Genomic DNA, 23,533 nt, shown 5'->3' with positions numbered 1-23,533 from the left:
ACATTATAATGGGCTGTTTTCATAAGGATCCAGTCACAATTATTTGCCAAACACATGATACACAGAATAAATAGATATGCAATTTATTTAAAAGGAATTTGCATCAGTTCTGCTCCCTCTGCTCATTTCTTCTTCTACTTAGCTACCTTTGTACTCTTAATGTTGGTTTGTATTTATATGCTTAAAAACAAAAAAAGGCCGCAAGGTTATATTAATAGATTAACAGCACTACTTTTAAACATAAATATTCTACCAGTATGTTATTTCTGGGTCCTCTCCTTACTGGAATTGATAAACATTTGGCCTTTATATACACAGACTTACATTGCAGAAGTTATGACTGAATCATTTACTCAGTCTCATCAAACCATGTGCTTAGAATGGGAGAAGGATATCCATGTGGTGGAAGGCTAGTGTCAAATAGCATCCAAAATTAAATCAGAGTCGGAGGCAAAGGATTCCTCAAAGTTCCAATTTATTAAGAGAGCCATGTTGGCACATCTGGGAAAACCCGAATCTGAAAGCATCCTGGTTTTCCCATCCAATTGAAGATCTTGGCCCCACACCCACGAGTCCATCACATGGTCCAATCTTCCATTGTCATGCTGGCAGCTTCCACCCCTCCAGTTTCAGTCAGGTGCAGAGGTACAGAGACAAAGGATGACCTTGGCTTTCTAGAAAGAATTTTGTTATGGCTACATATCACACAACTCTGTAGAATCCCCTCTCCCATTTTCCCACAATAGAAAACGCATAGTAGAATAATAGAAAGGGTGGCAGGCCTGAGGTCCAAAAGAAAAGATGGCAGAAAATAGTAAAATGTAATTCCTATATAGCCAGTTTTAAGATTTATGCCAGGGAGAATTCAAAATTAATTTATGTGGCTTATTTGGTCACTTTTTTTTGTAGTTGCACAGCAAAGAAAATACTCTCGACTGGGGATTTTAATTCAGATTTCTCAAATCTAAGAAAACAACTCACTTGTATTTGTGGGAAGACATTGATCAACTGTACTGTTCATGGGAATAAAAATAAATCTTTTAAACTATCCATTCACTGATTGGGTTCACACATCATATTAAGACATTTGGGTAGTCCTCGACTTGCGACCACAATTGAGTCCAAAATTTCTGTTATTAAGCAAAACAGTTGTTAAGTGAGTTTTGCACTTTTTTACAACTTTTCTTGCCACAGTTGTTAAGTGAATCACTGCAGTTGTGAAGTTAGTAATATGGTTGTTAAGTGAATCTAGCTTCCTCATTGATTTTGCTCGTCAGAAGATCTCAAAAGGGGAACACGTGACCCCGAGACATTGCAACCATTATAAATACATTGCAGTTGCTAAGCATCTGAATTTTGATCATGTGACTACGGGGATGCTACAACAGGCGTAAGTGTGAAAAACAGTCACCACTCCCTTTTATCAGTGCTGTTGTATCTTTGAGTGGTCACTAAACAAATGGTTATAAGTTGAGGACTAGTATGTTATATATTAGAAAGCATTGCTATAAAGCAAACTGAACATTCCCATTTAAATTGCAAATACTATTTTGTATTAATTAAAAAGGAAAATTAACCACTACTATATGATGAAGTCAGCAGTACATTCCTAAACTGTCCTCCAGTCCAGAAGTAATGTTATGTTATTTTTATTCTGCAGAAGTCAGTCAAAACTACTTTAAAGATGTTCTGGAATACATTTATTATCAGTGATATGATTTTGTGAGCAAACGTGCATTGATTTTTGTCAACAACAGGTACTCCTCAACTTATGACCACAATTGGGACCAGAATTTCTCTAGCTAAACAAGGCAGTTGTTAAGTGACTTGAGACAATTTCCCCCCATAGTTATTACTATGCAAATCACTATAGTTGTTAAGTGAATCACGTGGTTGTTAAACAAATCCGACTTCCCCCATTGACTTTGCTTCTTGTAGGTAGCTTGCTAGGAATGTTGCAATAGTGATCACATGACCCCTGGATGCTACAACCATAAAAAACACATGCGCCTGAATTCTGATCAGATCGCTATGGGGATATTACAATGGTTGTAAGCATGAGGACTGGTTGTAAATCACTTTTTCCAATGTCATTGTAACTTCAAACAGTTGCTAAACAAATGATTTTAAGTCAAGGCCCATCTGTAATCCTGCCCACATCATTGTTTTTAACTCACCTTTGACCAGGTATTCTCTTTGCTAAGCAGATCTGCATAGAAATATGCCATCTTCCACTGTCGTTTATATGTGAAGCACCACATCAGTTCCCAGTAGCACATGTGATGGAACTGCTTCCAAAGCTGTTGGGCTTCACAACATTCCTCAAACCTTCTCATAGCCTGAAAAAGCAAAAACAAATATAACCCCAACTGGATATTAATGTAAGTTTAAAATACGTGTTCCAAACATTCATTGGTCTACGAAACTAACACTAATGTCCTGAAACAATTATCGAGAAAATAAAATACAACTGTGTGGGAAGATAATACAAATAAAGTACATGATAGTAATCATATCCCTTACAACCCGTTATTTATTGAATGCTTTTTAAATTTATTTCATTGATGCTTCCAGCAATTCAGGGTAATATAGACACATAGTTTTTCAGCATGCTCCCTTTATCTTCACTGCAATCTTGTAAGGTAGGCTAAATTGAAAGAAAAGGATTAGGCTGAGATTACTTCATAACCAGGTGGTTATGTATGTATTTCTTAAACCTTAAATCAACCATTTGCTCCTAATATTATTAGTTCAAATCTATTTCCATAGAAATGTATTAATACTAATTGCCCCATTTTAATAATACATGAGCTTCAATGTTTCAGTTACTTACTCCACTTCTCCTTGTGATCATGAATATTTTTTTCTTAAACTGAAATAATAGCATGGGAAAGAAAGAACAGCAGATTACTCACTCCATCAATATTGCCTCTTATTGTTTCTATTCTCCCTGCAAAAAACAGGAATATGGCACCCTAGGAGAAATCCAAGAGAAAACATTAGTTTTTGTGTAATGTTTAAAAAATGAGCCATTGCATAAAAGTATTTGGTAGATTGACTTAACATATATCTTACTTTTGGATATCGAATCAGGTAAGGTTTGAGAATTTTCTCTGCTTCTTCAACATTTCCTTTACCTGTCCCTAGATTAATTGAAAGAAAAAGTAGAATAAACTGAAAGATTGAAACTGAAAGAAAGATTGGAAACCCAAGTCTGGCTGAATTATTAAAATGAAACAGTAAATGATGTACTTCTAATAAAGTAAGATCCGTTTATTGGATTTGTATAAAAAAAATGAAAGGGCTTGTTGTTTTCACAGAGAAATACTTTATTTCTTTAACAATTTATAGAGATACCTAACTTGTTAGGTATGGGAGGTAGGGGATCCGACTAGTAACCTGGTCCTGTGCCATACAGGACTTTATAGGTGATAACCAGCATAAAATGTGAGCTTCATTTTGACAGGAATTCAACAAAATGGAAACTATGAGAAAAAAAATCCCCAAGTCCACTCCAACCGGTGCCTCGAATCAGCGAGGCCTATTCCTTAAAGAGGCTTTGTTACACAAGCTCAATGATCGGAACAGTTGTTAAATCATAACTTTAAAAATTTATATGAGAAGGTCTTTTTTTCTTGTAATAATTCTAAGCATAATAAGTTGGTCCGACAGAATTAGAAGCAGACATACCGGTAAATTGAAAAAGAACCCTAGGAAAATAGGGAAAATCTTGCTTTTGACATAGTCTCTATTACAATTATATGCATACATACAAATACTTTAAGCAATGGAAGATTCACTGCAAGACACCAGGCAAAAAATTGCCTTTGCAGAACCACTATTAAAAGGTTACTGGACAAATACTATGTCAGCCATCAATCTAGAAATGTTATACACTCTCTCACAAGGTCATATAATGTAGATGTGGCTGGGCAGAAGATACCGAGTTTCAATATAGAATACAGGTAGTCCTTGACCACAATTGAACCCAAAATTTCTGTTGCTAAGCGAGACATTTGTTAAGTGAGTTTTGCCCCATTTTACAACCTTCCTTGCCACAGTTGTTAAGTGAATAACTGCAATTGTTAAGTTAGTAACACGGTTAAATGAATCTGGCTTCTCCACTGACTTAGCTTGTCAGAAGGTTGTGAAAGGTGGGTTCACATGACCCTGGGACAAAGCAACCGTCATAAATATGAATCAGTTGCCAAGCATCTGAATTTTGATCAAGTGACCATGTGGATGCTGCAATGGTGGTAGGTGTCAAAATGATTATAAATCACATTCTTCCAATGCCATTGTAACTTCAAATGGTCACGAAATGTACTATTATAAGGACTACCTGTATTACTATTCTTTAATTCCAACAGTATTTCAGGCTTAAAATCATTTCAATGCAGCTATACATATCTGATGAATTTTATGAATAAACTATACCCATTTAAAAGTGGCTTTTACTTCCTGAAGATAAGGACACCGTGAAGCACCAACCAACCACACCTGAAGAATTCAGTATTATTTTCAAATGGTTAATTCATTTGCCATGAATCTGAATCTTTCCTATATTGGATTATTTTAAAAGGTTAGCTTTAGAGGAAAAAAAGGAAATCCTACCTAACACAAAGGTCAGGAAAGTATGATAGCACAACAGTAGCAGAGTACACAGCACAGATCTAAAGCCACACATTGGTGCTCCTTCTTGAAGTTGCTGCAAGCCATATTTCTGTGACACAGACCAATAAAGGGTTAAAATTAATCACATCTTAGCTTGCCTTGTCTGTTCTACTGCAAGGAAACAAAAAGATTAGTATCTCTCAGTATATCAAATCTGCATCAGATAATTAGATGACTTACAGCTAGCCGGAGATACCAACCATTATAAGTTGCCCTAAATGTTGATGATGTAATTAATAATCTCTTTTGTGAAATACCATACAAACAAAGTAGTGTTTGCACATAATCTGTCTTACATATATACTAAATCACGCTATCTTTTAATTGTAGACATGTAGCTGCACAACATTGCAAAATCATGATCCATTTCATTTATGCAATCATTATCCCATAATGTTTACACGTAAACCGTTTTAGCAAAAGCTTGTTTTAGCAGGCTTGATTTCTTTAGAAGGGGGCTTAACGACAAATGTCTTTTTGTTATTAATGTTATTTTAGTATTTTTTAAAAAATAATTTAACTAAACTAGAACCAAAAACAAGACAACAATAAAACCTTTAAAAATTGTTCCTAAAGCAGCAAAAGTCAACATTAGAATAATCCAGAAGAACTGAAGAGACAATTCATATCAATTTCCCAGGTAAGGTCAATAATAAAGTTGGCAGGATAATAGAAGCTATATTTAATTATAACTGTAATGTCTAAATAATGTTTTGCTGATGCATATTGGTTAGGTTAACTTTTTAAAATCTCCCCTACATCTCTCCATGTAAGAATCCACCATGAATAAAATCCAAAGATAGATGGGAAGCAAGCACAGGAAATACTGGAATGCCACAGAATAATTAGGAACTTAGTGTGTCAGAAGAACTGAATGGTTTTCTTAAGTAAAAAAGCAAAATTAAGCTAATTAAATAATAGATTAGCAAATATTAAAATTGATGAACCTTCTGAATAGATTATCTAAAGATTAATTATGCTAATTTAGCAACCAATTTCTTGATTTGAGAATTTACTTGCTCAGTATTTATAGTTTTTTCACCATTCCAAAAATACACCTCCTCCTTTCATCATAAATAGAATGTTCCTCTTCTAAAACAAGGATTTGCAATTCTTAACTATGTTTTGGGGTAGATATCTCAGACAGCTAATGCAAACTTGGATTAAGGAGTATAAAATTCAATTTCCTCTTAAGGTTTATTGAGCTATTTGGATACATCTCTCTTTTCCTTTCTACAACAGTTCTCATCTGTAAAATAAGTATAGTTTATATCAGTGGTCCCCAATCACCAGTCCGGAGCCTGGACCGGTCCACAGCCTGTTGGGAATCAAGCCAAGCAAGTGGTGGGCAAATATGCTAGGGCGTGAAGCTTCAGTTGCGCAAGTGGCAAGTGGGCTCACAAAACCATCTTCTCTCCTCGCCACACCACCATTGCTACCGCTCCCAGTCTGCAGAATATTCAGCAAAGCTAAATATTATTAAATGTATTCAATTTATGACAGGCCTTTGGAGGGAATAGAACTGGAACATAGCTGCTTTGCATACAATATATTATGTATTTATCCCACCACTGAGCTAAAAAAAATGGCACCCCCAATGCCTCAAGCCCCATCCTTTGATATGCACATGTACAGAGCAAGCATTAAAATCCATGGGAAGATGCATGCAAGAGAGACCTACCATTTGCATCTGTAAATGTAAGCGGTAACAAATACAGTTATGTCGCATGTACCTCTTACAAACAATAATATATGAAGTACAGGTAGTCCTCAACTTACAACCACAATTGAGCCTAACATTCCTGTTGCTAAGAGAAGACAGTTAAGTGAGTTTTGCCCATTTTATGACCTTTCTTGCCACAGTTCTTAAGTGAATGCTTGTAACTGTTAAGTTAGCAACACAGTTGTTAAGTGAATCTGACTTCCCCATTAACTTTGCTTGTCAGAAGGTTGCAAAAGGTGATGACATGACAGGTGCAACTGTTATAAATATGAGTCAGTTGCCAAGCATTTGAATTTGGATGGCATGACCATGGAGATGCAGCAACAGTCGTAAATGTAAAAAATAGTGCTAAGTCAGCTTTTTCATTGCTGTTGTAACTTCAAATGGTCACTGAATTAACTGTTGTAAGTCTAGGACGGCCTGTACTCTTTGTCACTGAATAGTTGCAGATTAAACACTTGCCTTATTTCCAGAAAACCCAACAAATTCTAGTAATCGTGCAATCCTCGTTGGTAACATTGATAGAGTCTAGAGCGAGGGTGGGGGGAAAAAAAGGAACAGCTTCCCATCACTAAATTTTACAGTTCTTCATTAATAAAAAAATACTTACAGTCTTTCCACTACATTGTAATCCATATCCATTGAAATGGCTTCTCTGAGGCCGTTTCATCTTCCTATTGTTTATTATTCTTAAATACAGCATAAGTAGAACTTGACTTACGATCATAACTGACTTAACAACTTACGCAACAACTTACAACCCATAATTACAGATGTAAGTTGTACATCTGTAAAGCAGGTCACCATGTGATTTTATAACTTTTGTGAAATGAACACTGCAGTTGTTAAGCAAATATTGCTGTCATTAAGTGAACCAATTTTAACTACGGGGTGGCTAGAAGGAAATGCCAGTTTAGGGCAAAAAACGTAAATTGCAGTCACGTCACTACAGGACACTGCAAACAGCTATAAATATGGGCTGGTTGCTGAGGCCCAAAGTTTGACATATGACTGCTGGGGGGAGGGGAACTAACATCAGAACTTCAAAACTGGGACAGTTTTTGGGGGATCCATTATAACTTCAAAATGTCCCTAAGTGACCAGTCGTTAAGTCAAGGGCGACTTGTATAAAATTGTCCTATTACCATTCAGAGCCACCTCAGAGAGACTATTTGGTGGAGAGAAGTTTGTACAAAGATGTCAAAGAAATAAGCTATTCTATGCTTTAAAGCAGTTAGAACTGAACAAGTCACAAGTAACCTTGAAATAAAAAGATGGGTTATCAATTCAATAGTAAATGAGGTAAACTCTTTTAATACAGCATGATTTGCGGGAAAGCCTAGTGTACTCTGCCCTACAGGATTGCTCAGTAGAGGGACTGAAAGATTTTAATCATTGCTTTGCTTCAGCACTGCTCTGTGAAGCACTATAGTGAAAAAAATTCACAAATGAAACGTATAGAGAAAATAACAGGATGTGTTACGGAGGCAGCTTGAAAAGAACTGTTGCATCTCCGTAATAATGTAAACATTTGACAATTTTGCAACTGTTAACTGATGAGCTCCAAGATCTTATATGGCCAATATTGATAGTATCACAAGTACTGGTTAATAAAGCAGTCCCCTTACTAGGTATATAACAACATAACAATTGTTATATACCTAGGAATACCTGTAGTGTATTCCTGGGAATACCTGTACTGTAAAATATTTCATAAAGAGCTTTAAAATAAGGTAATTTCCTCACAGAGGTATTATTTTCTTTAAGCCTTTTAATAAAAATATTTATCTAGTTTTAAACTAAGAAGTTCTAGGAGACAGTTGATGAAGCTAAAAATTCTAGTCAAACTAAAGCATTTATAATTGAAGTTTCCTTCTTGTATGAAATATGTGGAATTAAAAGGTGACCTTCATCCAAATATACAGAATGCTGCCTGTGAAACCTCTGCAATTATTGGTAACTTTTTAATAATAGAATAAATTGAATAGATCTTGGAAAGCTATTCAGATTTAATTTGAAGCTTATGTTGTTCAGTTGTGTGTATTCTTTAATGCAGGGAATATTTATATCCATCCGTCTGATATAATTTTGATATGTGTTACATATCTGTGATGAGACAATTTCAAAATAAGGCTTTCATATGAAAGAGTCATTGCCCTAAATTACAACATGAAGGACTATTTGCTGGTGTTCTGCATAATATTAATATCAGAATAATTGGTGCAAAGTTAAAATAATTCAATTTAAAAATTTATTAGAAATTCAATACATACCAGATTAAATGCTCCAACTCCCAACTTTACACCAACTTCAAAATGGGGATGATTTTCTCCTTTAACATAACTGGGAGACTGTATTAGGTTCTCCAGTACCCTAGCAAAGCAAAATATCTCATTATAAACAAATAAGTATAAATATAAAAGCAATCATTTTTTTTTACATACAGCAATTATTAAGGTCACTAGTAATAATTAATTTTGGTGGTGCATGTTCCACCGATGAGCTGCAAAATCAAGTGTAAGCCTCTAGTATGTTTTTCATTTCCATAGGATCTCCATTCTATGGAAATAACGGTGAGAACAACTATAGGCCACTGCATTACTCAGAAGTGCAGTACTGCAGGCTGCTTCAACTGACTGCTAGCTGCAGTTCGGCAGTTCAAATCTCATCGGCTCAAGGTTGACTCAGCCTTCCATCCTTCCGAGGTAGGTAAAATGAGGACCCAGATTGTTGGGGGCAATAGGCTGACTGTAAACCTCTTAGAGAGGGCTGTAAAAGCACTATGAAGCGGTATATGTCTAACTGCTATTACTATAATGAATAGATGTCATGCTACCATTTTGTGAATGAAAAAACTTCCTGTAACAACCAATCTGGTGAATTAACCAAATTTAAGAGATACTTATTAGCCGAGACAGAGGAGAAAAACCGGATGTTATTTGTAACAAGCAAGATACACATTTGGACCTTCTTGGTAGGAGCACAATATTTCACAGAAGTGGGAAGACAGCTTTAAAGTCTTTTAAACATACTTAAAATATTTTGTAACCCTATGCCTCCTGAGACAGGATTCGATAAGGCCTCCCAGATTTCCCTTCAAGGCTGAAGACATAATTAACTCCAAACTTGAAAACAGAAGTTCCAATAATAGATTCGACCACTAGACTATGTAGCTGCTCTTTCCAATACTGAACATTTAGAAAGAAGAGACAGAGATTGGGAAGATCCTGAAGGCATTGATCTGAAGGCCTATTTATCAATGTGAAGAAGCAGCAGCAATAGCTTTGCAATAATTTGTGGTTTTGATTGCATCAATTTTTTCTACTTTAAAATCTGTTGTTTTATTGTTATATTTTTAAAATTGTTTTACGGTATTTATTAAGTGCTGTAACTCTAGTGAGACTTTTAGTATAAAATATTGTACTTAAAACACATTAAATAAAAAGAAATTCAAATAAATTAGCAGCACAGATAGTCCTCAACTTATGATCATTCATTTAATATCAGCTCAAAGTTAAAACAGCCTCTGTAACCCATCTGTAAAGTTATGACTGTCACGTCACCCCTTTAGTCACATAATCTCAATTTATGTGCTCGGCAACCAGCTTGCATTTACAACAGTTGCAACATCTTAGGGTCATGTGATCATAATTTGCAAACTTTGCAGACAGCATCCAAAAAGAAAAGTAAATTGGGGAAGCCAGATTCACTTAAAGACAGTATGATTCCCTTAACAACCATGGTAAGCATGGTTGCAAAATGATTCACTTAACACCCAAATAAATTAACAACTGAAATTCTGGTCCCAATTATGGTCATAAGTCAAGGACTACCTATAGTATTAAGAAGAGACTCAGGAGGACCCTTTCCTGACTGATTGAGGAGTAAGAGGGGAGGGAGGAGTAACACAGTGGTGGGATTCAAAATTTTTTACTACTGGTTCTGTCGGCGTAGCTTGGTGGCCATGGCTTGGTGGCCATGGCAAGGGAAGGTTACTGCAAAATCCCCATTTCATCCCGATCAGGAGGCAGAGAATAGATGGGGGCGGGGCCAGTCAGAGGTGGTATTTACCGGTTTTCCGAACTACTCAAAATTTCCACTACCGGTTCTCCAGAGCCGTTCAGAACCTGCTGAATACCACCTCTGGAGTAACACAATCAAACTTGCAAAAAGTATAGTTCTGGTCTTCCTGTGGAGTATATTTTCTGATCTTCTCTACTTTAAAGGACTAGGTGACAAGTAAAAACATTTGCTTTTCAGAAATATTTAGCGTAATACAGCTTGTCACTGCAAAAATATCAATTATCAAATAATTTCAAAAACTACATACCTGTATATTTGATAACTATTTCTTATTTTGCTGCTGCCTTTCACAAAGCTAATTATGCTTTCATCCTAAGAAAAATAGAATAGATTGTCTATTACAGTTTATTAATCAATTAAATACTTTTGCTTTAGAATTAGACAGTGACTAATTCTGAGACAATTGGCAAATCGCTAAAACTCACTCTTGCAATAAAGAACTTTCCCACTACTTAGCTATTTTGAAAGCACACTATGAGAGTTACCAATCTTGTTTTTGATAAATCTGATATATTAACAGGAAGTTGAAATTGTTCCTTGCTAAAACATGCTAAGAAAATACTCAATTCATTCCAAAAGGTTATCATCAAAACCACACACATAAGCAGACCCTCTAATATGGCTTCAGCAAATTCCTCGACTAAATTTAAACTATAGAGTAAGAACATAACTATCTTATACATGTTTATTATAAGATGATACCTTTCAATAGCCTTTACTCTCATAATGTGCATAAGATTGCAATGCACACTAAATGTACTTCAGATCAAATTTTACCAGCATTGATGGTGGTAAATTAAAGAGAGAAAAAAATAGAACACAAAATACTTAACTTTGAATACCAAATATCCTTGGCGCTTACAGTTACTATTGTAGACTTTATGGGAGAAATTATGCTGACCTTGTTCATGGACTTTATAGTAAGCTCAGAAATACAATTTATTAATATGAGTTGCTAGTTCACCTGCAAAAATGTAGAACTTTAACTTATTCCTGGCTTTTAAACCTGCAGGACATTCTCATTCATTCTTTCCCTCCCTCCCTCCCTCCCTCCCTCCCTCCCCCCCCTCTCTCTCTCTCTCACACACACACACACACATCTACCTTTCTGCATCCAACTTTTTGTGGTCTATTTTCTTTTCAGCTAAAGTTATTATTTAATTTCCCCCAAACCTCCAAAACAATAATGGTCTTCCCTCTTTCCCTCTTATATTTCAAATACACTTTTTTCCTATATACGGCCTCAGTATCATTTCCTTTGCAGTTCCTGCAAACAAAAGAGAGATGCCAAGAAAGAAGATATTTGAACAGAGAAACAAGCCGTGCAGCAGCAGAATGGGTAATTGTGCTGTATACTTTGGCAGGGAGGGAGGCATCACAATGAAAAAAAACAAACTCACTAGCCCGGATAGTTTTCCTTGAAATGAACAAGTGCCAATTTTATTAAACTAATCCACTTATGAAGCTTATACATTAAAATATGAAATTCACTTAATAATTATGTATTAGCTGAATATAAAACGTCATAAAGTATTTAAAACAAAAACTCATAGATCATTGCATCTCTTGCCACTCTCACATTTCCCTGACTGCCTTCACAATATTGGGTCCTGAAACAACAACCTTACCTGGAGGAATGTAAGAGCTGCTCTCTGAAGCAAGCATTCAGCATAACAAATTTCTGCATGGATTTCTTCTAGAAAAATTGAAAAAAGAAGAAGAAATGTTTCAAAGTTTCTCGATATAATGTAATTATTATCAATGTTGTAAAAAAGTTTTTTTCAAGCAAGAAACTGAAGGATCACCTATAGCCACTTAAAATGCTAAGAGGCCATCTTCAGAATCAAGCAAGTGACAAGAAGATAAAATTGTTGCTACATCCTTGGATCAGTTGGCCTGAGGACTGCCTAGTAACAGCTCTTCTTCCTTTTTATTACTTGATTACATTTTTTGCATTATTTTCTATTTCTATAAGTCTCACAAAGAGACATAGCTGAAAATCAAAATATGCCGAGAACAAGATGTTGTTCATGATCTGTGGCATTTGATGCTGATGTTCACTGGAATACAAGAGATGGAAGAAAACAAGGAGTATGGATTGGTGGTACAATAGTAGAATTAACCAATCTATCAATGTTCTGAAATTAGTCATTTAAGTTAGATCCTTTATTACTGTACTATAGCTATTTTGGTTGACTCGGGGTGGGGTGTTTCTGCTCAATTTTTATGATATATTTGCTTTCAATGGCCTTCGGTTTCTCTATTTTTGTGCCTATATTTTGTTTAGCCTGTGGGTCTCATATACTTCAGAACTGCCTTACACAACTAATCCATTTTTGTGCAAGCAAAACCTACTATATTTCACCAAGACAACATATTTTAGCCCCTCTTGAAGACAGACCCTGAAATCCTACATGCAAAGCAAAGTGATGATAATGTGCAACATCCTATGACCACATTGTTAGTGACAGAAATCCCAGCAGTCCCAGTTGCCATCATAACCCCAGTACTGTGTGGGTCGTTACGGGAGAACCTTATAACAAGCAGACTAGTGAATAAGGGTTAGTGGCAAGAGCTATGGGTGGGGCGGATGCATGCTACGGACAGGTGAAAGATCAGTAGCCACATAAATTGGATGTTGATTCATACAGCTTAAGAATTGCTCAATCTTTTTTTCCTGTATCTAAATGTTTCTTCTTAGAGATGCCTCTTATATCCAGTCTTAACAGAATGAAGGCAAATATATGTGTCCCGGGATAATGTTGCAGTATCCAGAGGTTTAGTCTTCTGAGCATTCAGACTCATGCTGGAGCCCACCAGATTGCAAGAACACAAGTGAGCAGTCAGACCCAAACTCATTGGTAGCTTGTTTATGCAACGAACAAGGAAATACATTTAATCTCAAAGTTGTTGGCCAAGCAAATACAAAGGTAGCCAGGGAAATGATTGAAGCCTAGGTAATGGAGCCCTTTGTCAGTCAACAGGAGTGCTATTTTACCACCAGCTTATTAGGTATTTAGGAGCTGAGGACTTGGCAGCACAAGGAAACAACAGCCAATGACTTAATAACCAGCCATCAACACCCCAATCAACAAATAAAGAGCCACACACAACCAGGCACCACATAAATGCTATGCATAGAATAGTTCAAAGCATGTATTCAGTTAGAGAGAAGTTCTCTGAGGATGGGCTTCAGCACGAACCTCAAAGCACAGAAGATTAAATTTTTGGTCTCAGTGACCCACCCAGATTGGATCCTGCAGTCTTAACAGAATAACAGAATAAGAGAGTTGGAAGGGACCTTGGAGGTCTTCTAGTCCAACCCTTGCTCAGGCTGCAAACCTTATACCATTTCAGACAAATGGTTGTCCAATGTCTTCTTTAAAAACTCCTGTGCTGGAGTACCCACAACTCTAACAATGGAGGCTTTTAAGAAGAATAGACCTATGTAACTATATTCTCTGACATCTAAATATATGTTGGGGCTTAATTGACTACAGTATTTTGTTTTCATCAAGGACCATGAAGATTATAATTTAAGCAAATTTTCCCCACAGCAAAGTCTTATCACCCACATATACAATCATAAGATATGGAGCTGTTTCCCAAACTTAAGACATATAGTGCAACATCTGAAGCTTATTCGTCAGTTATATCAACAGAATACACATAGCCGGCATACAACCGAAACTGAGCCCAAAATTTAGCAACAAATGTGTTAAGTGAAACGCTGCAGTTGTTAAATTATTAACATGGTTGTTAAATGAATCTGGTTTCCTCATTGACTTTGCTCATCAGAAGGTCACAAAAGGGGATCACATGACCCTGGGACACTGCAACCGTCATAAATATGAGCCAGTTGCCAAGCATCCAAATTGGATTCATGTGACTGTGGGGATGCTGTAAAAGTCATAAGTGTTAAAAATGGCCATAAGTCACTTTTTTCAGTACCATTGTAACTTTGAACAGTCACTAAATAAATTGTTGTAAGTCGAGGACTACCTGTAATATAACAGAGTTCTGTTTGTTTACCTTCAGTTAATTGTTCAAGATTCTGTTTGGACACTAAATTGTTGAAAGTGTCTGCTACAGAAGACTTTTTCCGAAACCTAAGGAAAAATTATAGAGGCTGAAGATTTAAAATATACTTACAATACTGTAGTTAAGTAAATTATTCAGAAATATAATTGACACACATTCTGGAATGCATAATATTAGATGCATAAATTTCTGACTTTTCTCAAAAATGAAATATATTTTCCAAATTGATTGAATCGATAATTCCTGACAGCTAGAGGAAATGATGACTGGTGCTAACAGGAAGCCTAGTTTAAAATACTGAGCATAGCAGGTCTGTAATCCCCTCTCCTGTAGACAAAATGAATCTCATAGGTTAATACTATATACGTTTACTTAGAAGGTAAATCTCACTTAATTCATTTAGAATTTAGTATTTAATAAAAGCACATAGAAGTTTATTCTCAACTCAAAACATCACCTGTCTTTTTCTTCAATACTCTTGAAAGATACTCTTCAATACCCTTGCTACTTTTTTTCACTTTGTAAGTTTCATACCGGTTATAGGTAGTCCTCAACTTATGACCATAATGAAAGCTGTCTATTATGGTCACACATAATGACGGTTGTCAAGCCAGCTCCAACTCTTCTTTTTTATTAAAAAAAAAAGCATAATGTGAAAATATTACAAAGCTATGATGGAGAGTAGATATCAATCCTTATGGATCCACCATATATTTCCTTCTTGTCTCCCTTGCCTGATGTATTTGATTTTACTTGCTAACCATTTCCTAACTCTTTCCTGTAATTTGCATAATAAGGTTTATGTGAAAGAGAATAGCAAGTATACTGTATATCCATGCTACTTGCAGGCTCCTAAAAAAGACTACTGGGCTTTTAAAATATGTTTCCAATTAACACTATTGTAATAGCATCTTAGAGAGCCCAGCTTGGTATTGTGATTAAGGCACTAGGCTAGGAACTGGGAAACCGTGAATCTTAGTCCCACTTTGGACAGAAACCCAGCTGGGTTACCTTGGCCAGTCACTTACTCTTGGCCCTAAGAAGAAGGCAATGGCAACCACTTCTGAAAAACCTTGCCAAGAAAACTTCAGGGACTTGTCCAGGCAGCTTTCAAGCATTGGACATGACTAAACGGAAGGGGAGAAAAAGCATCTTATGTACTAGTATAAATTATTGCATTTTATGTGCTTACTTCTGACATATAACTTGAGCTTCTTTCATTGTATTTCCAGCATTCAATATGTCCCTGGAGTCAAAAGTCATCATGGCCTGAATTTCCAAAATGGTAGCATAAGTCAGAGCATGATACATGCTATCCTTTCTTCTATAGGAGAGAAGTTAGAGAAATAGGTACACAAGGCCCAAAGGCAGCACAAGAAAAGAAAGAAACTTGTCTTTAAGAATGTACAGGAGCATTAAAGGCAGTGCTATCTAACACTGTAAAATCTATCCTATTTTATAAATTAAATTTCATACTGAGAATCACATCTATTTATTTTAGGATGCAGTGTTGAGATATAATAGAGGGAGAGAGGCTAACAAAATATTACAGATACGGTTTTCCACATGAGCCTGAAGCCTAAAGAATGGTTGTGTCTTTCTTTCAATGCATTCCTAATAATATGCTTGAAAACAAAACAGACATTTCTTTTCATCCTGCAAAAACATACTGAAAGGCAGACACTTTCACTAAAATCTTTGGCACACAAAATGCCATTGTTATGCTTGAAGGGGAAGCATGAAGGGGATGAGGTTTACATTTTGCTAAAGGTAAGTCTTCCCTACAGGATTTCCTGCTTATATGTATTCTTTAATTTAGCAGGCAATGTTTACAAAGCTTTTTTTTTTAAATGCTCTTTTAAAACTTTTTGTAGATTTGCTAAATTTCTGTATGTCTGCCTGTATTGGGTCACAGTGGTGGATCTAAAGAATTGCTGCAGTATTTTTTGTCTCTCTTTGATCAGTTTACTAATATGTTCATTTGCTGATAAATTACTTGCAGGAATTACATAATTTATGGCACTGACATATGGACATCTAGATATTTACATGATGAAATTGGAAACGGCAAGACCAGAAACTGGATTTTACTAACCACACAGAATATAACTACAGAAACTAATCTCCCGATTAAATAAAACAGAGAGCTGTCTAGATTTTCTTCTCTGTATTTTAAGTGCTCCCTCTTCTTCTCTATTAATCCTATTTTCCCCTCTATGAATCCTTTAAAGAGTCCAAAAGATGCCCTTCCTGTAATTTATTCAGTAATTTATTATCCCCAAAGGGTTGCTCCAGTTCTTTCATGTATCACTCCTTAATTTGAAGTAGCAGTGAGATTAGTGTTCTTACATTCTGCAAGGTTCTATTTAACACAGATACCAATAGGGTAAAATGTTAATTAAATGAGCCTCTTTAAGTAAAGGAAAGGAACATCCATTATCTGAAACACTTAATTACGTTAGATATAGCACAGTCAGTTATACTTTGGGGAACATCATGCGCTGGGAAACAAAAGATGGGCTTGTGTGATTCTTAAAGAGGTCTTGAACTGAAACTAATTACAACAATCCCTAAAGTATATTCCCTATAACACAAGCATTTCCATATCACATTGACGGCATTATAAATTTAAACTTGTTATTAGCCCATCAGTTCTTTATAATACAAAATATTCTTAACACAATATTTATATTTTAAAATAGTGGGTGTATAAACAAAAATGTATAAATTAGAATAATGCACATTTTAATTTATAATTATAGCATATGCATAATATGGAAAGTCTATTATGTATTAAATCATGTATCTTCTTTTGTTTTTGAGAGTTTATATTTTACTATTTTATAAATTTTATGTCTGTGTTGTATCCCTATTACTAGCTTGGTCTTGTATATTTTGTTTGAATGAATCAGGCATTTTAATGGGGAGGGGTTGTAAATAATAGACTGAAAGAAACTCTGTTGAAAGTGAAAGTAGTGCTTGCAAAAGACAGACTGCTATTCAAGACTTTTTTAAAAATAATTTTCTTTATTTTTTATTTTCAAAACAAACACAACACAAAGAATCCTCCTTCTTTACATACTGTAGAAAGTGTATCAGTTGGTTACAAAAGACTTTTGTGCATCTCTTCCACAGTCATCAACCATAATTCATATTAACTCAAGTATTATAACTCAGATATTTATACATATTACTATCATCATACCTCGATTTTCATTTGACTATAATTGTTTAAACGTCCATCATAAAATATACCAAGATTTAAAACATAACCACATACTGACATTTCATTTGCTATTTCTAAAATCCTCCAATAACACTGAATCCTTATGGCCTTTCTAGCTAAATATCCATAATATTTAGTAACAAAAATTTCTAATCCTTCTTTCCAAATAACTGTTTACAATTTACATCCAGTTTCCTTATGTTGTACCCATACATATATATATACATTGTTATCATTATCCCTTCTTTATTTGACTCTATCCTGTATCATAACATTTTTCTCCCTAATAATCAAAACTTAACTAAATTTAACTTAGTTCTTTTTTATTAGCCTTTATATATAACCAAAAAGATTTCTAATCTTCCTTTCATGGGTACCATTCAATATTCATATCCAATTATTACTTATCATAACAATACATATGTATACATTATCATCATTATCAATTATTTATTTAACTATATCTATTGTCACTAAATTTCACTAAGTTTAACTAGTTTTAAATTATACAGTTTCATCTATCAACCTGTATCTTTCCAGTAGCAAAACAGTCTCATATCTTCTGCCATTTGTGGTGCCTCTAATGATCTCCTTAATCAAATTTGTATGGACTCCTCTTTGCAACTCCTTGCTTATTAAGTCTCTCATGTAATTTCGATGCCCTTCTTCTGCTTCCTTAATCAGCTTATCTTTAAGTGTCAGTAGTGTTATCAATGATGTTTGCTAATAAAATTTCTCTCTTTAAATCCATAAATGCTTTTGTTTTTTCTTCTTCTGTGTCTTGCCATCTGGGGTAGAGTTCCCCTCCATTTAATTCCTCTTTCAGTGTTCCACTCTTTCCATTTCCAGACACAAACCAATCACCATAGATATCAGCGGATTTGATTTCTTTATAGTCATTTTCCTCTTTGGTTTTTAGGATTCTAACCGTCACTTTTTCCACTTGATAAACATCTCCAACTTCTTCATCATATTTTACTGTTAAGTGCTCTAGATTTTCCAACTTCTCCATCCTTTCAAATGTGTTTGATAATTTCTGAATTTCTAACAATATCTTTTGCAGGCTTAAAGTTTCTTTCTGCTGTTGAAATTGTGCCATTATCTCCAGCTGATAAACATTGCTGCTCTGGCTTGGAAGGTTTTTACAAGATTAAGCATAAATTCACAATAAGGTCTTATTTTCACTTTTCTCTGGTTAAAGATATACTTCAAAAGAACATCTGTATGTTTTTCTTCTTATCACTCTCCATAAACAAACAGTGAGACCTTGGAGTGCCAAGCCAGAATAATCAGTGAGGAAAGTAAAAGCGTTTTGTTTCCAATACACAAACCTCCAGACTCCGAGTAGCAGTGTTTTTCTTTCCCTCTGTTGTTACAATTTTCTTTGTTTCCTTTTGTATCTTTTTTATATTCCAAGTTAAAAAAAAGTCAAATTCTTGAATGAGTTAGAGAAGAAAAGGGGAAAAACATTCGCAGTAATGAGGAAGGAGAATTTTAGTCCATAGGTTACAAAGAATAATAATAAAAAATAGAAGAAGAAAACTTAATCCATTCATTTTAAAAGGCTTGCATTAATTCCATCCATGAACATAGCATTTAAAAAGTAAGATAACCCACTGTCCAGAACCATTCAAAGCTTAATTCCGCCGCTTATTTCTTCTGTTCTGAAATTTAAATTAAATTAACTTTAAGGTTTTTATAGGCAGTCTCTTTTAAAATGGTAAAAATTCCTCACCAGCTGGAAACACTTTCTCAGTATCCTTCCGTTTTGGAGCTGCCCCAACTTCATCAGCCTAATGGCTGGATTTTTTGTCGCCGTCTTGAAGAACTTCTCTTGGATCAATCAGGGACTTTGCGATGTCCCTGAGATCAGCAAGACGTATTCTTTCTGTTCACCATCTCTGCGGGACAGTTTAGGTCCAGTTGGACCACACAGTGGCAAAAGTATCGGCTGTGGTCTCGGAGCATTGAGACCGCACGTCCGTATCGTCGCGACTTTGGCTCCTCCTCTGCTATTCAAAACTTTTTTAAAAAAAAGCAAAGATTATGTCAACAATGTCAACACACAATGACAACCCAATGCAAACTGGTGGAGAAGAAATTGAAGAAACAACAGATGTTTTCTTCTTAGGATTAAAAATTCACTAGGATGATAGTGTGATCATGAAATAAAATGATATCTGCTATTTGGGAGAAGAAATGTTAGAAATCTAGACAAAAAATGAAAATGAGATTACAGACAATAAAGGAATGTTTTGTGAAGGCCAGGGTTTTTTCAGTTGCAATTATAGACCAATCTCCCTTTGTTGCATCACCTGTAAAATCATGGAATCCATCATTAACTAATCCATCACTCTCCACTTAGAGACAAACAACCTACTCTCTAAAAAGCAATTTGGTTTCAGGGAAAAATTGTCCTGTAATCTGCAACTCATACACTGCAAAAACATTTGGACCTCTCAATTTGACCAGGGTAAAGCAATAGATGCAATCTATATAGACTTCTGCAAAGCCTTTGATTCAGTGGTACATGATAAACTGTTAAAACTAAATTCTTACAGCATTTCTGGATCTTTGCAGAAGTGGATAGCTGCATTCCTATCAAACAGGCAACAAGTAGTCAAAATTGAAATGCTATATCAAACCCTGCACCAGTTAACAGTGGTGTTCCCCAAGGTAGCGTTCTAGGACCAACACTCTTTCTGTTTTACATATATGGCCTTTGTGATCATTTTATAAGCAGCTGTGTCCTCTTTGCCGATGATGTAAAACTATTTAACACCACAGACAATTCTACTACCCTATAAAACGACCTAGATAATGTTTTGGAATGGTCAAACAATTGGCAACTCCAAATCTTGGATAAGAAATGCTCAGTACTAGACATTGGCAATAAAAATTAAAACATCAAATACAATCTGGGCAGAAATTATCTAAAAGATGATCCACACTCTGTCAAAGACCTAGGAGTACTCATTTCTAAAGATCTAAGCTCCAGAGCACACTGTAACAACATTGTCAAAAAGGCATTCAGAGTTGTCAAACTTATTTTGCAAAGTTTTGTCTCTGGTAACACTATGCTGCTAACTAGGGCGTACAAAACCTTTGCCAGAACTATCCTTGAATACTGCTCACCTGCCTGGAACCCACACTGCATTTTGGACATTAATACATTAGAGAGGGTTGAGAGGTATTTTACAAGAGAAGAAGAGTACTCAACTCCTCTGCTCGTAATAAAATTCCTTATATCACCAGGCTTGTAATTTTAAGTCTGGATAACCTTGAACTATGCCATCTATATTCCAACCTAAGGTAAGTACACAACATTAGCTGCCATAATGTCCTACCTGTTAATGACTACTTTTACTTCAACCACAATAACACAAGGGCTATCAATAGATACAAAATAAATGTAATCCGCTCTAATCTTGATTGCAGGAAAATGACTTCAGCAATAGAGTAGTAAATGTCTGAAATATTCTACCTGATCCTGTTGTTAGTTCCTTTAACCCACATACCTTTTATCTCAAACTGTTTACCATGGACCTTACACGTTTCTTAAGAGGTCCCTAAGGGGACGTGCATAAGCGCACCAGCATGCCTACTGTCCCTGTTCTACTGTTCCCATTTATATGTACTCATTTTATTGTTTACGGCTATGTTTTGCTTATTTATTTATTTTATAACAGAGGCTGAATTAAGAAATCCTTGAATGGTAGTGCTGGTTACAGTTCAGAATTATGGCCTTTCAAGATAGATTTGGGAAGTCATGAACTTGGCTTCAATTTGTTTTTAGCAATTATAACTACTTTGCTCTAAAGGAAAAGATAAGAACTGCCATTGCTTCTATACCTCATGTCTTTCAGTAGATGTGATTAGATTTTCGCTGCACTAAAGTATACCACTGATATCATGAAGCTAATGTCTATTTAAATTTATCTAGAAGAGAAGACATCAAAAATACATAATAATACAATATATTTCTTGATCAATTTAATGTCCATATTTTGAAGCAGACACTCCAATCAATATTTTTAGTATCAAGAGCTGAACTTTTTTTCAGATTCAAATCACAACATCCAACAATCTAATAATAGGTTTATAATAGGTTTAATGTTTACGTAATCACAATCTAATAAGCAAGTTTAATGTTTACTGCTGACTACTGTTTACTAAAATGAAAGTCTCAATCTATATTTTACATTTGTCTCTCTTTCATGGCATCTAGAGGACATTTCTATGTTTTTATTTGATAACCACCTGCCATTTCACAAGATGTTTTAGTTATAAATCAGAATTCCACAAGTTCATAAGCATTTGAGACATGGTGGCGCAATGGTTAGAATGCAGTATTGCAGTCTTTTTCTGCTGACTGCCAGCTGACAGCAATTTGGCAGATCAAATCTCACCAGGCTCAAGGTTGACTCAGCCTTCCATCCTTCCGAGGTGGGTAAATTGAGGACCCAGATTGTTGGTGGCAATAGATTGATTCTGTAAACTGCTTAGAGAGGGTTGTAAAAGCACTGTAAAGCAGTAGATACGTCTAAGTGCTATTGCTATTTGACAAAGTGAAAAGCCTTGCCTCAAGGAAACTATTTTGAAAGGCTGCAAAAAACCTTTCCATTCCATTCTTTCCTATTCTACCTAGTAGATCGAACCGGACAAAATGATCCCATCTTCAGGTTAGATGTTCTAGGTGAGATAGGATCATCCCTATTTTCTCAATCCATGCTGATGAAGTCAAAGATCCATCAATTTAGAATTTACAGTAATCCAGCACAGAGAATTCTTGTATCGAATTCTTCTAAATCTGTTTGTGCAAGGGAAAATAAGAAGATGGGAAAATTTGTACCTATAGAAATAATCTTCTTTCTACTCCCTATGACTTGTTTCTATATCAACTAATAAAATATTATGGTACCAGATTTAAATTAGCATATAACAGAAAGGTTTTTTGCAGCCTTTCAAAATAGTTTCCTTGAGGCAATTTTCAATAAAAATTAAACCAGTATTTGCATCACAACACAACCCCAAAATCAACATTATCAGCCATTTAACTATATTATCCATTTAACAACCCTCAATTGCTTCATACCTCTGTGCTGCGTAAAACAAGAGCCTTTGGCTAAAAAACCCCAAATCCAAGATGATACTATGATGTGATGAATAGTTAGAAACACACTGAAAATATACTGAGCACTCCATTGTATCTATTGCAATTGCGGACCCAACTTTTACTAATTATTTTTGGAATTCAATAATTGGGAAATATACACAGAATAATGATTGACAGAGGCCTCTGTCTACATAATATCTGACCAATATACTTGTCAGGTATTAGTCAGGTTCCTTATAAACAAGAGTTTTGCATTATTTTAAAAGAATGTTAGACTGTTTTTAAACATGGATTTGGTGCTCTGAAAGAGTGGTAATCATCTAATACTATTTTGGATGAACTATACCGAAGATTGATTTTTAAAAAGAGTCAGGTTCTCCTACTTATGTACTGCTGGTTCTATTAATATTGGGGACATTACTGGCTTACTACTTCTTCTCACAGACAATATGTGAGATTTCATGTGGCCTTAAATCAGTGGTGGGTTTCAAATTTTTTTAGAATCTCTTCTGTAGGAGTGGCCTGCTTTGTGGGAGCAGCTTGCTGGCTGGCTGGGAGTGGCTTGCCAGCCATGTGACTGGGTGGGCGTGGCCAACTTGTAAAATGTGGTGAAACTCACTTAACAATGCTCTTGCTTAGCAACCAAAATGTTGGCTCAGAACCTCTGGCA

The 23,533-nt window shown here is 35.4% G+C and overlaps 1 protein-coding gene across 1 annotated transcript in view; it reads right to left on the bottom strand.

The window, feature by feature from the left end:
* TTC39A (tetratricopeptide repeat domain 39A) overlaps positions 1 to 23,533 on the bottom strand; it is a 51,188-nt gene that overhangs the window by 13,404 nt on the left and 14,251 nt on the right. The window contains exons 3-12 of the mRNA XM_081946921.1: positions 15,714 to 15,845; positions 14,513 to 14,589; positions 12,109 to 12,176; positions 10,728 to 10,792; positions 8,671 to 8,770; positions 6,860 to 6,925; positions 4,615 to 4,723; positions 3,076 to 3,143; positions 2,916 to 2,975; positions 2,178 to 2,339 (exon numbers count right to left, since the gene is read on the bottom strand). Of these exons, the coding sequence (XP_081803047.1) occupies positions 2,178 to 2,339; positions 2,916 to 2,975; positions 3,076 to 3,143; positions 4,615 to 4,723; positions 6,860 to 6,925; positions 8,671 to 8,770; positions 10,728 to 10,792; positions 12,109 to 12,176; positions 14,513 to 14,589; positions 15,714 to 15,845 (907 nt within the window). The remainder of the gene's footprint in view (positions 1 to 2,177; positions 2,340 to 2,915; positions 2,976 to 3,075; positions 3,144 to 4,614; positions 4,724 to 6,859; positions 6,926 to 8,670; positions 8,771 to 10,727; positions 10,793 to 12,108; positions 12,177 to 14,512; positions 14,590 to 15,713; positions 15,846 to 23,533) is intronic.

The sequence above is a fragment of the Natrix helvetica genome, assembly GCF_964273705.1.
Source record: "Natrix helvetica genome assembly, chromosome: 3".
Lineage (NCBI taxonomy): Eukaryota > Metazoa > Chordata > Lepidosauria > Squamata > Natricidae > Natrix > Natrix helvetica.
Note: the sequence above shows the minus strand (reverse complement) of the source record. Positions and strands in the feature narration are given on the sequence as shown.